Source organism: Diachasmimorpha longicaudata, chromosome 2 (genome assembly GCF_034640455.1).
Source record: "Diachasmimorpha longicaudata isolate KC_UGA_2023 chromosome 2, iyDiaLong2, whole genome shotgun sequence".
Lineage (NCBI taxonomy): Eukaryota > Metazoa > Arthropoda > Insecta > Hymenoptera > Braconidae > Diachasmimorpha > Diachasmimorpha longicaudata.
This window is the reverse complement of record NC_087226.1, coordinates 7048669-7063427: the sequence shown is the minus strand read 5'-3', so window position 1 is coordinate 7063427 and position 14759 is coordinate 7048669. Positions and strand designations below refer to the sequence as shown.

The window sequence follows — 14759 nt, the reverse complement described above, 5'->3', positions numbered from 1 at the left end:
TACTTGTCATTCGTGCGGTTGGGCAATTAAGTTTTTTTTTCGAATATTCGACATGCAAATTTCTCGTCGTTGTGTCCTCTCAAGCTTCATATGCATGAATAAATAGATTGTACTTGTACCGAATAATAATGAATAACTTGCGGGGCCAAATATTTTTACAAAAAATTCAGGCATTGGAATTCTTTGCGAAAAAACAAGTCTGTGAATACTTATAACCTATCGGATTTTTCCCTCCCCACACCAAACAGTAAAATACAATTTTTTAAATAAGTTCAATAAGAAGTACGACAAATATATTTTTTCGACATTTAACATTGACAATCAGTCTATCAAGTGGATCTTTGTTGTCAAAAAAATTTATTCCCTCAGAATGTCACCTTATTCGCGAGCCCATCCCCATCCCTATTTCCCACAAATCGGGGACTGCGAGACCTTCCTAATTTACTTTTGAAATAATATTTAATGGCATTGCCAGATAATACCTGAACATTATGGTTGAATATACGCGATTGCACTGATGGATTGTTCTGCCAACCACCCCAGCGTCCATTTCTCCTATTCCCGATGGATATACCTTTGAATATGTCACCAACAAGCGGGGGAGAGCGGTCTAACCGTGCATAAATCCAGTTACTCAGTTCCTGCCGCGATCAAAATGAATAAATAAAGACCGTATTTACAAAAAGCGACTGAGAATGGAGGGATTTGCCATTGACGTTAAATTGCTTGTTTGCACAAAGGATGTTCAAACGAAGTCGATCGAAGTGGTAGTTACGTGCATGCGCATCTGCACGTATTTTTCTTCGTCATGATGGGGTGATGGACATTCCTATCAATTTCTGTGGTTATGAAAAGGACTGGATAAGGAATATAATGATAAATGATAAGTGAAAGAACCCGGTGAAATTTCAATATTTAAGATTATTCGGACAGTAGCTCAACCCCGGAAGTCCCTCCCCACTATTTTTCCCCCGCAGAGCCCTTCAAAGCCGCCGGAAGTGGGGAAAAAGGGCGGGAATTATGACAGTGTCCAGCCCCCTCTACATGGCCCCCTCGACAAAATGCGATTTAATTTAATCGCAATCGGAGCCCCTTCGAAAATAAAACAATTCAAATACTTTAATTAAATGCTAAATTGATCATATAATAACGAGAGTGAAAATAAAAGGGGAAGAAACAATTGCAACGAACGATGATTCCCCGGTATTCCGTGGACTTCCGGTGAGTCCACTCTTGTCCCTCACTATCCTACCTCTCACCCGGTTACCCCCGATTATTTCACGCACAGAGGCTTATGTATCATTGAAATAGTTGATTCAAAAGAGGAGAATAAAAAATATGAATATGAGAAAATGAGAAACGAAAGGAAAGGGAAAAACACCCGGGGATTGCCGACCACTGCGCTAGGTCACATTTGATCCTATCGTTATTTTAATAACCGGTTATACGCCCACTACGAATGCATTTTCAGACGACATAAACGCTTGGTGAGATAGTCGGTGTGTGATAGCAAATTTACCTGCATGGCTCGTCAACTCTCGTGAATTCTAATGTGATCGGAAGAAATGGCACAATTGACGAAAAAAAAAAATTGTATCACAATTTTATGGACTACAAGTGATAGTATAACAGCTTGTTTTCTCGTTTCAAAGGTCGTAGAATAAGATTTTACTGCTGTTCCCTCCATTCAACTGAGTTATATTCTTGAAACGCAATAAACATTTTCATATCGAACTGTCGAGGTCTTTAGTCTCCAGCCACTTGATTAGAATCTCGTTAACATATCACAATCATCGCAGATTTTGTTATGATGAGAAGAATTTATTGATTCTACTTATTGCGAGAATATATGCGCAAAGAGTCTTCATTTTTATATGAAAACTACTCGACAAATCTCTGTGACAGACATTCTTCATCAAAAAGTTCTAAAATTCTCAAGTTTATGTTAACAAGTCTCAAAATAAAACTGATTGTTTCGTGTGCTCTCCAATGTCTCTCACAATTTCTCAATCACCTGAAGAATTCCCACGTTACGAGTAGCTCTTCACACGTTGAAAAACATGATTTCAATGAGAGAGAAAAAATATCTCATTTCATCGAGTGGAAATGTTCGTACTTTATTTATCTCATCAGACCCATAAACGCATATTAACAGGGATATAATTACCGTAGCGATCAAACTGTCAGGTAACAGAGAGAAACTTTGACGATAAACTACCCAGCGCATATGAACTGAGAACCTATCGATGCCCCTGTTTAGAAACTGTTTGACCGAACTTTCCAGCATACAACTATATATAGCTAATATGTGCCCTTAATAACCCTCATACAATGTGTCTGGAATTGAGTTGATAATTGCCTGGATGGCTTGTGGGTTTCATGTGCTGTAAAACATAGTACCTGCTGTGAGCGTAACTCACTCGGTGGAGAATGAATTATCCCAAATGTACTCGGGATGTTTGAGTGTAATGCGGTAGCCAGTTTAAATGTCAAATAATGGATGAGAAAAAGTGTGATATACCTCTCGTGACGAAATTCCTCATTATGGAGGGGATATAATGCACTTTTTTTCAATTCCCGTGATGGAGGTGTAAAGAGCGTGTGGAATCGGGGAACTACGTGTTGGAAATGTTAACAGGTTTGAGGACTATCTCATTAGAAGTGTACGTGGAAGTGGATGTGGTGTGAAGAAACGAATTAAACCCTTTCAAAAACTTGACTGACTGATATTTCCATCGGTAATGCAGGAAACTAACGAATTCCGAAATTATTTGGGATTTTCAAAGTTACCAGTAGCTTAGAAACAAAAATATTGATTCGTCAGTCAACATCGTATACCAAACATAATTGAAACGGATTCGTTTCACAAACTTTATTATGCATAGACGCTAATTACTGACAGTAATGCAACGGCAGATTATGCAAACGGAGTAAAGAAAATACGAAGAAAAATAGCCTCAATAGAAAATCGCCACGCTTCCTTCGTCGCCTTTATGGTTTTGGAATAAATAATTAAAAACTACAAGGCATGATAATCGGCAGGCACAACTTCCGGTTTTGCATTGAAGCGAAAGAGATGGAGTGAATGATGAGTGATAATTAATTCAGCATTATCATTTTTCTCATGCAAAAAAAGTGTACAACAGTTTGGCGCCAACGTTACCTTGTGATGTCGTTGGGCGAATTCGAGAGGAAAGTTACTTCTCCTTTTAAATAATTTGAAAAATCGTCAATTCACGCTGAAAGTTCTGTATTTGATTTCTCCCACACATTCCCTCATTATGATAATTATTAATTTTTCTATTTTAATTGCTTCAGGGATAATTTTACGCTTCTGTGATTGGTGCAATGTAAGTGGGCATATGAGGGATTTATTTTTTTTCCCGCCTATAGAATCCTTCGATAGCTCAGTTGGTAGAGCGGTGGACTGTAGTTGGAAGAATTTAAAATGGGCATCCATAGGTCGCTGGTTCAAATCCGGCTCGAAGGAATAAATTTTTTTTTTTTAATCATTCATTACAGCCCAGAGCTTATGAATTTTAATGCATGTTATTCTCATTGCACGTGCAAACGATATGGTGTAAATTGCGTTATAAGTGTGGAATAAATGAGTTATCTTTACACTTTGATTCATTATTCGGTAGTAGTATTGGAGAGACTAAATTTCCAGGCCTTCGACGGCCGATCGCTATCAATGGTGATTTTGTTGGTTCCTCTAAATTTTTTTTTCCCGAGAGGTTGTAAAAAAAGGGAAGTCATAATACCTTTGACATTATTTGACCACCCGGAATCAGCGGCAACATCTGCCTGAGACGTGCTACACGCCCCGACGGATCATTAACTCCTGTGGAATTTCGCGAATAATTATGCCTCATTATCCCAGCAGCAGGACAATTAGTGCTTCACAGGTGTGGGGTTGATGTATGAAAATTCTAATTTCATCGTTTTTCACATATCAGAGTATCGTATTATCATATCCACAGACGCTGACGTCAGGGAGGAAAACCTTTCCCACAACGAGAGAAGGCACCCTAAGTGTTCGGTCGCATATGGAGACTAAATAAATATTCAGACGACCGTTGAAGATCTTTCGTGTTTCTTAAAAAATTCTTAGCCTTCTTCCCCCTTCAAGAAATGTAGTATTAAATCTTAAAAAATTTTTTTGCCTACGTAATTACTACAAAGTGTCCCAAATTAGTATCAGGAAACCCTTGTCACCTTCGTACAAAAAAATGTTTTCCAAAACGTTGAAGAAGAAATGAGAGAGCAAATTTTTTGGAGAGGCATTTAGGTATAGAAGTTCGGCGAGAACACGAAGAGACAGTTTGGAGTTTATATTAAGACTTCCGGAATCATACAAGATTTGAAAAAAAAATTATGGTTTTTTTTTTTCAGAATAAATCGCACTCTGGACACGAAACTAGATTCCTTCCATCGACAATCTGATATGCTCTCAGTTAATTGTTTTCCTTCATGGCAATATTTCACGATATCCCCGGAATAAAATTCAAGCTGTCATTAATCGTGAAAGCGTAGTCGTTTGTATTTAATTGGGCCTTACAACTCAATTATTAATGCGGTCGCTCCACTCGTTGACTATCAAAACTGCGTGGAAATTATGTTAACAAAACAAGCGGTAGAGGTACAACTTATTTACTCAAGGAACCATCGCGTTTTACCAACCATAGATGATGAATATTAATGATGTTATAAAAATATGTTATTAAATTAAATCTCGAATTCCTCGTAATCAGTTAAAATTGTTGAATACATTCCAGCACAATTCGAATGGTATTTTTCACGTCTAGTTGATGTGAATTGTGGATTCCTTCCAGTGAGATGCGATAAAAACAAATCTACGTCACAACGTAAGATTAGAATTACGGATTTCGCGAAAAGTTGCGTTATCTCGACCTTTCAAAAATGAAAATATATTTCAAATCTCTTTACCAAAAATATCACTAATGACCTGTACATTCGGGACGTTTAATTCTAATATCACTGTCAACCATTTACAGATTCTTCATTGCACCCCCTTCAGACACTTCGGGGGTGAAGTTGCTCATAACTTCAACCTCAATTTTTGAGTGATATTGATTAAAGCTCCTGTAGGAGGATATTTATAAGGAACTTCTCGTCCAGGAAACATCAAATTAACAGTTCTTCCCGATATCTCCCACGGACGAAATGACGGAGCGTCCAGGACAGGGCAGCGCCTAAAGGATTTAATTCTAAAAAAATGTAAAGAAAAAAAAAGAGAAGAATGTTTGTTGTGAGAAGCACTGTTCTGCGGACCATAAGATAGGTGCACATTTCTGTTTCGGGCTGAGGCTGGCTGACAGTGCCCATTCACTAGCTTTCGCTCCGGACAACACAATGAGGCCAATTACTTTAATTGCAGTTTCAAACCCGGGTGGATGCGAAAGCTCCCAGCCAACCAGGTACTAGCAGGAAGTTTGAAATAAACGACGCAATACATTCGTCGTTTTGCCCTCACCTCTTCTCTCTACTCTTTACATATACTGTAATCGGATTCTTCCGCCAATTTGTTATCTGCTGATGAAGACAAACATTAAAGCTCTGGGACACTGATAGCCCGACGCCGTAAGGCTGGGTTCCAGGTTCGATTCCTGGTGGGGGAGAGTGGCGAGATCTGACCATTTTTAAACTGAAGTCCTCAGGAATTAAATCAGGTTTTTAAACTCAAATTCCTGAATTTGTCTGTGTTGAATTTTGGGGTTTTCCCAGATACAAAATTCACTCGTCCCAGAGTTTTTATATTTATTATTTAATTACCGTCAGAGCCTTTTAGTTTGGAATTTTTATTGCTGCACTTTGCAAAAGGGGATTTTCCCAAAAACCATATGGTGACCAGACCTGGTCAAAGTGGAATCCCTTAATGGAGATTCAGGGGGTGCAAGGTTTATTGCCTTCTACAAGTAGAGGTGAATCGGGGCCTGATGGTTAGTTTAGTTTTTAGTCTCTTCTAAGAATCCATACAGTGTGCAGTGTCCTCTTGACAACTAGAGTTCGTACAATTTATATTAAAGTTGACTATTAAAATTCAATTGCGTTCTTCCATTATTTTGCTCCCGATATTCCAACAGTCTGTTCTCGCCGAACTTCTGGACTTAAGGGTCTCCCTTCGAAATCGCAACTCTCGGATTCTCGGAGAAGTTTTTCGCGGAGAAGTTTTCGCGGAGTTTTTCGCGGAGAAGTTCCAGGTTGCTCCACACTCTTGGGTCGATGCTAGCGACATTAGAACGTATTTCTCCACCGTTAGGGATGTGGGATACATATTTTAAGTGAATAAGTGTTAGGGGAAAAATCCCTGTTGAAGAAGAAGAGGCCTGATGAAATATTTTGGGAAATCTGAGGATTTTAAGCCATGAAAAGACTGTGCGGGCCCGAGTTCTATAGTCGCGATAGGACCAGCAGGGAAATACTCGGGGGTCTGACTATAAAATAATGAAGTGAAGTTTGGGCCTGATGAGTGTAGTTTCGTGAGTGAATAGTAGAGTGAAAAAGATTGACTGGAAAGTAAAATGAGAAGGAACGAGTGTCGACGTGAATGAGAAAACGACAATGACAGAGGACACTTTTAGCATTTAAGGGCGAGAAAATGATTAGGGTAGTTAGTTGTTAGCCGGAGTTCGTAGTGCCGGGTTGAGAGTTGGATATTTATGTATTTGACATTTACCTTTGTCTTCCACGAATGAACCGTATTATTTTTTTTGTTAAAACTACTGTCATGAATCCTACATAGATATTTCCGATATCATATTGTTGATAATTTTTATATTAATTAAGTTGCATTGCTGCTCGTCGTGAACGAGAGTTTCTTTCCCTCTTGTATACTATTTTCTGTTTTTCTCTCTATAGCCGAAATAGCTCAGTTGGGAGAGCGTTAGACTGAAGATCTAAATGTCCCCGGTTCAATCCCGGGTTTCGGCAATTTTTTTTTTTTTTCATTTACCATATTAAGTGTCTTAAAAAACCAATAGGAGTAATCTTAGGGACAAATAGCAAACGCGAAACTTTTCGACACAAGAAAAAATAATTAACCCTTTCGCTACGAGCAGTGACTATAGTCACCCAACACCTGACGCTCGCTATGCACGAGCGGTGACTTGAGTCACCCAACATTTGACGCTCGCTATGTACGAGCGGTGACTATAGTCACCCAACCCCTAACGCTCGCTATACGATTGCAGTTGTTCCGCAAATGCACACTTTTGGCGCCGCGGCTCACTCAGCGAGAGAAGCGCGCCGGAGAATGCGTCCGTAGCGAAAGGGTTAAAGCTGGAATACTGGTGAACTTAAACTGTACCATACAGTGTTATGTAATCATATAATTACTAAAATATTCTTTTAATTCGGGAGTTGCAAAAAAGATCAAAGTTTATATCAAAATGATACTTTACAAATACTTCTTAGATACTTGTTTTTAGAAGTGTATATAGCGTAAATATTACCAAATTCCTGAATTAAAACCTAGTTTTAAAAAAAGCAGAGCGTTAGACTGAAGATCTGAATGTCTCCGGTTCAATACCAGTTCAGTTTCAGTAATCGATTTTGTTCAGTTTGCCATATTTTAAATTAGTATTGTCCGCCACAAAATACAACTTCGCCGAAATAGCTCAGCTGGGAGAGCGTTAGACTGAAGATCTAAATGTCCCCGGTTCGATCCCGGGTTTCGGCAAGTCAACTTTTTACTTGTCTCAAGTGGATTTATCGTCCAACCGAAGTGCAAGATAATTATCACTCGGTTTCATGGTCTTATAGAATGTAAGGAACGATTTGAAAGTCTTGAATATGTTATATTGGAGGTATTGCTGTCTTGTTTTCTTGGGACTGGTCTCGTAGAGCAGCAAGATGTCAAACTTTTTGACGAGCCATCAAAGCAGGGTAAGCCGATAGTCTGCTGCGATCGTTCTATCTTTATTTTTTCAGGTAACACTTCCATCAACAGGGTGGTTATGCAATAAAATAATACTACTAGCACGATCAGAACAGCTGCAATCTGGTTGTCAATTTCCAAGTTAAGGAATACTATTTCTTCATATTATGTAGATTTCTGACTTATCAGTTGCATACTTGTCCAGATTATAATTATATCGTGTGCAACATGTTATGTTCGACTAGAAATCACCATGGGATCATGAAGAAATCAAATCCAATCAAGATCATGAGCGAAAGAATTCTTGAAAAAATGATGAAACGTTTTGTTAAATTTTTTCCCTCACCAATACAAATACGGTCCCATGGTGTAATGGTTAGCACTCTGGACTTTGAATCCAGCGATCCGAGTTCAAATCTCGGTGGGACCTACTGAAATTTTTTATAAAAATCCCCATAATTATCAGTAAACCAAAGGATACCACCATCAGCAGAATATGAATCGGGCTATTTCCAAATCCAGGAAAGGGCAATACAAACACATTGCACATGTGTATGTATTCATTGATAGGTTCTAGGTTGCCGAGGGGTTGGGATGACCATCCTTCATCGCAGTGACACAGGCCAGTTTGCTTATCGTTATGGCCATGATGGCATAGTACATTCTAAATTTGTAATCACCACTGTCAATATGTTCTGAGACTCATTGCCATCTAAGTTACTAACTTTAACTTTAGGTTTTGATTCTGATCGCCAGGCTATTTCTGCCGCACCTCCGCTTAACGACTGTATTTCTTCCTGACTCACTGACATTTCCATATTGCGACAGGTATTGTTAATAGCGTCATACACCTAATAACAATAGAATCCAATAACAATAACCTCTTAGTGATCAATCTCTGATTTGTCGGATTTAATATCGAATGCAGATCTTTCCAACTGTTGATGTCTTTAATGCAAAGTGAATTTTCATATTATCAATCTTCAAATGAACAACGTTAATCACGACATTCTAATCAATTAGAACGCTGATTTATCATTACCATCGATGTGCCCTACACACTTCTGATAAGAGAAAAAAATCCCCAGATTTCTTACTGTCGTGCTGTAGTACTTAGTTTCAAAGTGAAAGAAAATAAACAGAGTGGGAGTTAGATAGCCGGTGCGCAAAAGCTCGGCAAGTTTTATCAGGTCGGTGTAGCCTTCCATCCGTCATCATTAGCCCGCCGTAAATTATGAGAGTGTAACGTACATTCGTGGCTTTGCACTGGTGGCCACTGTTGTATTCAAGATATTACACTTTAAATATACCTATGTATCCCCTCAGTATTTTTTAAAGTCGTTGGTGGTGCGCGTGGCCACATTTCAAACAAATGCAACCACGCGAGCCGATTATTTATTTCGATGGAATAACAATTTTTCCTCCAATGTGAAAACATGAAAGGACCAAAAACCAAGAAAAAAAAATAAACATGAGGGGAAAAAAAATCTGTGATACGGGGTGGGTATAGTTGACTAACCAGAGATGAAAAGAATGAGAACGATGTCAAGGTGGAAGGCAAAATCACCATAAATTAAATTGAATAAATCGTGATGCGAGCACGACTGATCCTTACTATTATGTGGGACCGGTAATACACTTGGATAAAGTGGCGCACGCCACATTGCATGCCAGTTGCGTATATCACGGAAAAGAAAACCAAGACGTACTCTCACAACATTACGCATTAGCACCTATCCTCTATTAGTAGCAACTGTGTAACCCTATAAGACACTTCCGGTATTTGAAAACTGAGACTAATCGTTTCAAACACACCGTGGACAAATTAACTCATTATATAAAAACTCAATTTCTACATCACCATAATATCTATTACCATATCCGTGGCTGGTCAACAATTGACTTACCACATCGGGAAGCTCCTTACTGGAATCTGAGAGACAAACTGGCACTGACTGACACCTCTGTAACTGACCATTGAAGTAATTTCGTTGTCCATTGTACTTTATTTGACAGTTCACTGGATGACACGTGTCCAATGTATCCTGATCGGGACTTGAACATTCTCGCACATCAACAGCATCATAGTATTCTGAATATTACAATACCAAAGTCAATGACACAACCCCTAAGTCATTCGAGAAGAGCCAAATCACCTTCGAGAATATTCCCATTGCTGCCCGTCACCATGGTATTAAATTTAATTTTTCGCCGAATTTCCTCGACATCATGACCATCACATTCAACAGATATACTAACAGCACACTCGCCTCGTCTGTCGTGAAGATACTAAAAAAAATAATTGATAAATCGTGTTGTTTTTGCTGGATTGCCATCAGATTCAACATAATGATGAAAATTAAAGAGAAATTATGTACTTCCCTGCCATCGCCATGATGGCAGGGACAATAGCAGGGGGGAGAACATGAAAAGAATACGGTGGAGAAAAACATTGGGGTAGAGAGCGATATTTGCGAGGTAGATCGTCGATGGTGATTACAGAGATAAAGTGGAAAAAAAACACGGTCATTATAAATGCCCAGACGATACACTACCGATAGCAGGATTTTCAGCGCTCTCTCTCTCTCTCTCTCTCTCTCTCCATCATTGAAGAACATCAAACTGATGAAGAATAAGTAATAAAAGCATCACTTATCATCAATACCACCTCATAGCTCAGCTCCAAGTCACATCGAAATCAACAAATTTGTAAAAATAGAATAATGAGTGAGAAGAAGGAGGAAAGAAACTTGAGAAACAGTAGGTGGGGAGAAAGCGTTTTAGCTTTAAAAAAAAAAATACTCATAAATCATGATGGCGGCAAGCTAAACTGTCCCAGTATTGGTGGGTTGAATACTTTGCACGTACAGCCGAGGTGGTATGAAGTAGTGGTGAGAGGGGGCCCAGGGGGAAACACGGGACAGTAGTGTTTAGTGATAATGTTTTGAAGGGGGGTTTAGGAGGTGGGGAAGGGGATAGAAAGCACGGTGGTAGTGGCAGAAATACATCGAGCGAGTATGCTGGTTGGTTCATGTCGACTCCGCCCCGTAAGGATCACGATAACGACCACTATTATATTACTCCCACGCGACAGACTACTACCACCCCCTGGAGACAGGGGGGGCCCCCACGAGGTTACCACAGGCGGTGAATTGGGTAGACTGCGCCTGCTATTTCTCATAATTCTCGCAAATTTTCATCATCGAAGATTTTATCCTTGAGCGCACGATTAAGAGAGTCATGTGGGCTTACTAGAGTCGGCCAAATGAGAGTCACATTCTTCATCTCTTGAGACTCCACTGAAAGCACTTCACCGATCAGCTGAATATGCTGTAAATTATCAACTCAAATTCGGTTAATTATCATTGATCTTTTATATTAGTTTCACAGGTGAGTGACTATCACGTTCGTCTCACCTCGCACTCAATATCCTCAATAGTAACAATCTCGCAACAGCCGATCATGCGACTGGACACGACAATTTTCGGCTTCCCCTCATTCAGTAATTCGACGACTGCAATTCATATCGATTGAATTATTATTGAGTCATATATATATATATATATATATATATATATCCAAATGAATTGACGTAATTTCCGTTTCAAGTGACTTAATAACTTGTCCCGTCGGGTAACAGATCAGCGGTGACTATCGAATATTATGGATTTTCAACAATATTTTAACGAAGAGGACATTCGTCTCTGAATGGGAGACAGGCAACGACTAATCCCGTTGATTCTCGAAAAAGCCTGGAGTAGAAAGGTGAAAGAAGTTTCAAAAAGGGCAAAAATAATAGGATAAACTCGGCTGTCCATCAACTTGTGCATCGCACACGTGGGTTTGGCCCTGAGTTTCGACAATAATTACACTGCGATATAAAACCCAGCAATCTCTCGGACGCATCAGAAGCCTAAACATCACCTGCTCTCCTTGCTGTCATTCGAAAGGGCATGAGGAGACTGGTGAGCCGAAAAATGTTGGTAAAAAATCAAGAGGAACGAGTGAAAAGGGGTGGAAAATCATCTCAGGAATTTACAACATGTATTGGTAACAATTGGCCGTTGGTAACGTATTAATTAGTAGTGACAGCTGTTTGGTCAACTACAAAAGTTAGATTCAACTATGTGCAATCACTTATTGGAGCTTTCTTTTGCAATATTCAGCAGTGTAGAGACTGAATAAAACTTCTAACAACGTCAAACCAACTTTTCCACCCTAATCGCAGAGAACACTCGGGTTAATATATAATTCAGGGCCGCACGAGGGGAAAGTCATCGGATCGACGGAGAGTTGTACCTTTGTGTGGGTCTTTTATACGAGTACAAACTTCAGGTATAATGGACGTAGATCAAACAGTTTTTCTGATGGAATTGTTATGGCTGTGAGACGAATTAAATGCACTACACATTCGAGGAACTCCATCCTCACTAATTCCTCGCAAATGACGAAAGACTTTGATGACAGGGTGTGTTCCAACTTCTTGGTTGAGTCCGTTCGAAAAATCAGGGGACGATTTTCCAATTTCTCGCGAATTTTCTAGGGTTTTTTTTCCCATAAGAGAGGTTTCGCGCACGCTGAAGAACGAAACAAAACTGGCGTTTGGCTTGTTTGAGTGTTGTTACCTACAATCTGGTGTAGCGCGGGATGCCAAGTTTGGATTGCGTGTTATAGCCATTGCACGGGGTATTCCGTGTGCGTCGTGATCGAAGCTTCTTCGTGATTGTCGTGGATCTCGTGACGGCTGGCAACCGACCAACCCTCTCACTGAATTTCTGCAGATGCGTTTTTAAAGGGCTTGTGTCACTGAGGTCGTTGGATTCGGATGAATTGGATTCTTGTTTGGGGATTAATTGGTGTGATCAGGGCCCCAATGTTGAGATTAACCCCTCGACAATGGGAGAGATAGGGATTGTTGGAGAAGCAGAAGTGCTGATCGATCTATCTGTTGATTTATCTCAATGAACGCTTGGAGTGTTTAGACAAGATGTGTTCCTACGTCCTTCAATTTCCCGACCAAATCCGCCACTGGAGATGTGCCGACACATTTTTGAAAAAGTCACATTCCAACTCGGAAAAATAATACGGTGACGGAAAGAGCGAAAAGTCCTGCTCAAACGAGACTTAATTTATCTGATTGAATGAGCGAATTTTACATGGCTCAAAGTTAAAGGATTCAATTACTTGTTTCAACAGGACATGGATTTGAAAAATTTCCGATGCACCGAAGCACTTCCACGTATTTCTGTTGGAAATTATTACTTTCGTCAATCGTTTTCTTTTATGAATAATTCTTCCGCTATTTGTCGTCATATTTATTCGCTATTTTTCCGACGACTGAGATACGCCAAAGATAAGTGTAATAAGCACCGATGGACCATTACGTTTGACTTATTGACTGAGAGCAGGTCACAAGTCGCTGAATTAACCGTTTCTCAGACTAATATGAAGATTATTTTCAACATTTGGAAATCTTGAAGAAGATGAATCAAACTTCACATTCTCCTTCAATCATCATGCAAATATCATGCAAAAAATATGCCAACACTCACAGAAAATCATCCCAGCATCCAATCTACCAATACTCCTGACACCAGAGTTCTGCAATAACAAAATACAAGGGAATATTAAAAAACTGTGTAAATTACAGTTGTGAAATATTTCATCGCAGTCTACCAACATGTCGAAGATATTTTTCGTATAATAATACGAAAAATCGAGTAAACCAGAGACTGCGGTGCACACTGAGACGAGAGGGGCCCCCAATTCGTTACACCGGGTATAGACACTACTCTCCGTGGGGCAATTTACGTGTCAGACTTGTCAGGGTGTAATTTGACTGATAGAGGCCCTGGCAAAACGTGACCGAGACACAAAAGCGACGGGGGTATATGTATCTTTTTTTCTCTCCTTTATTTCCAAGTTTCAGTCTTTTTTTGCGTTTATTTGGTTTCGATGGTAGATAATTGCGACCGAAAAAACCGCTTGATTTCGAAATATCGGTATTTTAATGCGTTGGAATAATGCGACCCACCGTCCCGTGGGCGCCAGGGAGTTTTTTTTGTGGTTTGAGGGAGAGAATTTAATGCCCCAAGTCCAGGGGCTTTTTGCGAAATTTCGCCGAATTTTTTTTTTGTGGTCAATTTCTTCTGGCTTTCAGGTTTTTTTTTTTCTCTATTTGGAAATTTTTTTGGGGAGTGAGGAGAGCTTGTACTTACTGCAATGCTTAGGCTCGCATTCACAGCAGTTGGGATGAGAATTATCAGAATGATAGGTGGAATCATGATGCTTGTCATATCGCTGGTGAAAGGTTATTTTGGTGATTAAATAGTCGATGGCTTCCGCTTTGTGTTTTGTTTGACAGGGGTAAACAAGAACAGTTTAGCCTGACAATTTTTCACATTTGGGGGATTATTTTTTTGTTGCGGGAATGAATGATTTGTAGTGGTTTGGAATTCTTAATTTATAGGACAGGGGACACGGACGCGGAAAACCCATTATAATTGCGTTTTACGAATTGCACCTTATTGTTCTCCACTATCAGTATTATTTATGAAAGTCACATTTCATTGTATCGGGGAAAAGAACAACAATGTCGTCGTGAACAAATTATTTTGATGCAATCAGCATTATTTTTTTGTAAAAATTTCTAAAGTTTGTTTTTCGTGAAATTTCGAAATTTGTCTGATGTTGTTTCTAAACAACGCAATCACAAGGGATCAATAGGAAAAATAGTTGATAAATTTTCCATTTTGATACCCCCCAATTCCTTATTTTTGGACCTCATAATTCCCTCATTTTAATTAGTATCGGGTGCTGGTGTAATGATGAGCATAGTGACCTTTGCAGCAATTGATCC

The 14759-nt window shown here is 39.4% G+C and overlaps 1 protein-coding gene and 4 non-coding genes across 5 annotated transcripts; 4 read left to right on the top strand and 1 right to left on the bottom strand.

Moving 5' to 3' along the window:
- The first annotated feature begins 3396 nt into the window (after positions 1-3396).
- Positions 3397-3490, top strand: Trnay-gua (transfer RNA tyrosine (anticodon GUA)). Its single transcript has 2 exons — positions 3397-3433; positions 3455-3490. It is a non-coding gene; the product is annotated as a tRNA-Tyr (tRNA).
- A 1338-nt stretch (positions 3491-4828) lies between these two features.
- Positions 4829-14521, bottom strand: LOC135172949 (uncharacterized). Its single transcript, XM_064139507.1, has 9 exons — positions 14119-14521; positions 13453-13501; positions 11317-11414; positions 11153-11230; positions 10057-10189; positions 9808-9992; positions 8626-8751; positions 8382-8564; positions 4829-8023 (listed from the first exon to the last, which is right to left on the bottom strand). Exons 1-9 carry the CDS (start codon positions 14194-14196, stop codon positions 7772-7774), a joined length of 1182 nt encoding a protein of 393 aa, XP_063995577.1. The 5' UTR covers positions 14197-14521; the 3' UTR covers positions 4829-7771.
- On the top strand, positions 6882-6954 carry Trnaf-gaa (transfer RNA phenylalanine (anticodon GAA)). Its single transcript has one exon. It is a non-coding gene; the product is annotated as a tRNA-Phe (tRNA).
- Trnaf-gaa (transfer RNA phenylalanine (anticodon GAA)) lies at positions 7630-7702 on the top strand. The gene has a single exon. It is a non-coding gene; the product is annotated as a tRNA-Phe (tRNA).
- Trnaq-uug (transfer RNA glutamine (anticodon UUG)) lies at positions 8259-8330 on the top strand. The gene has a single exon. It is a non-coding gene; the product is annotated as a tRNA-Gln (tRNA).
- Positions 14522-14759: the final 238 nt, after the last annotated feature.

Coding starts and splice junctions, on each gene's coding strand:
- LOC135172949 (XM_064139507.1), bottom strand. CDS start 14,196: ATGACAAGCATCATGATTCCACCTATCATTCTGATAATTCTCATCCCA. Junction 13,502..14,118: donor ATGCGAGCCTAAGCATTGCA/GTAAGTACAAGC, acceptor TTGTTATTGCAG/AACTCTGGTGTCAGGAGTAT. Junction 8,024..8,381: donor TTCATATTCTGCTGATGGTG/GTATCCTTTGGT, acceptor ATTGACAACCAG/ATTGCAGCTGTTCTGATCGT.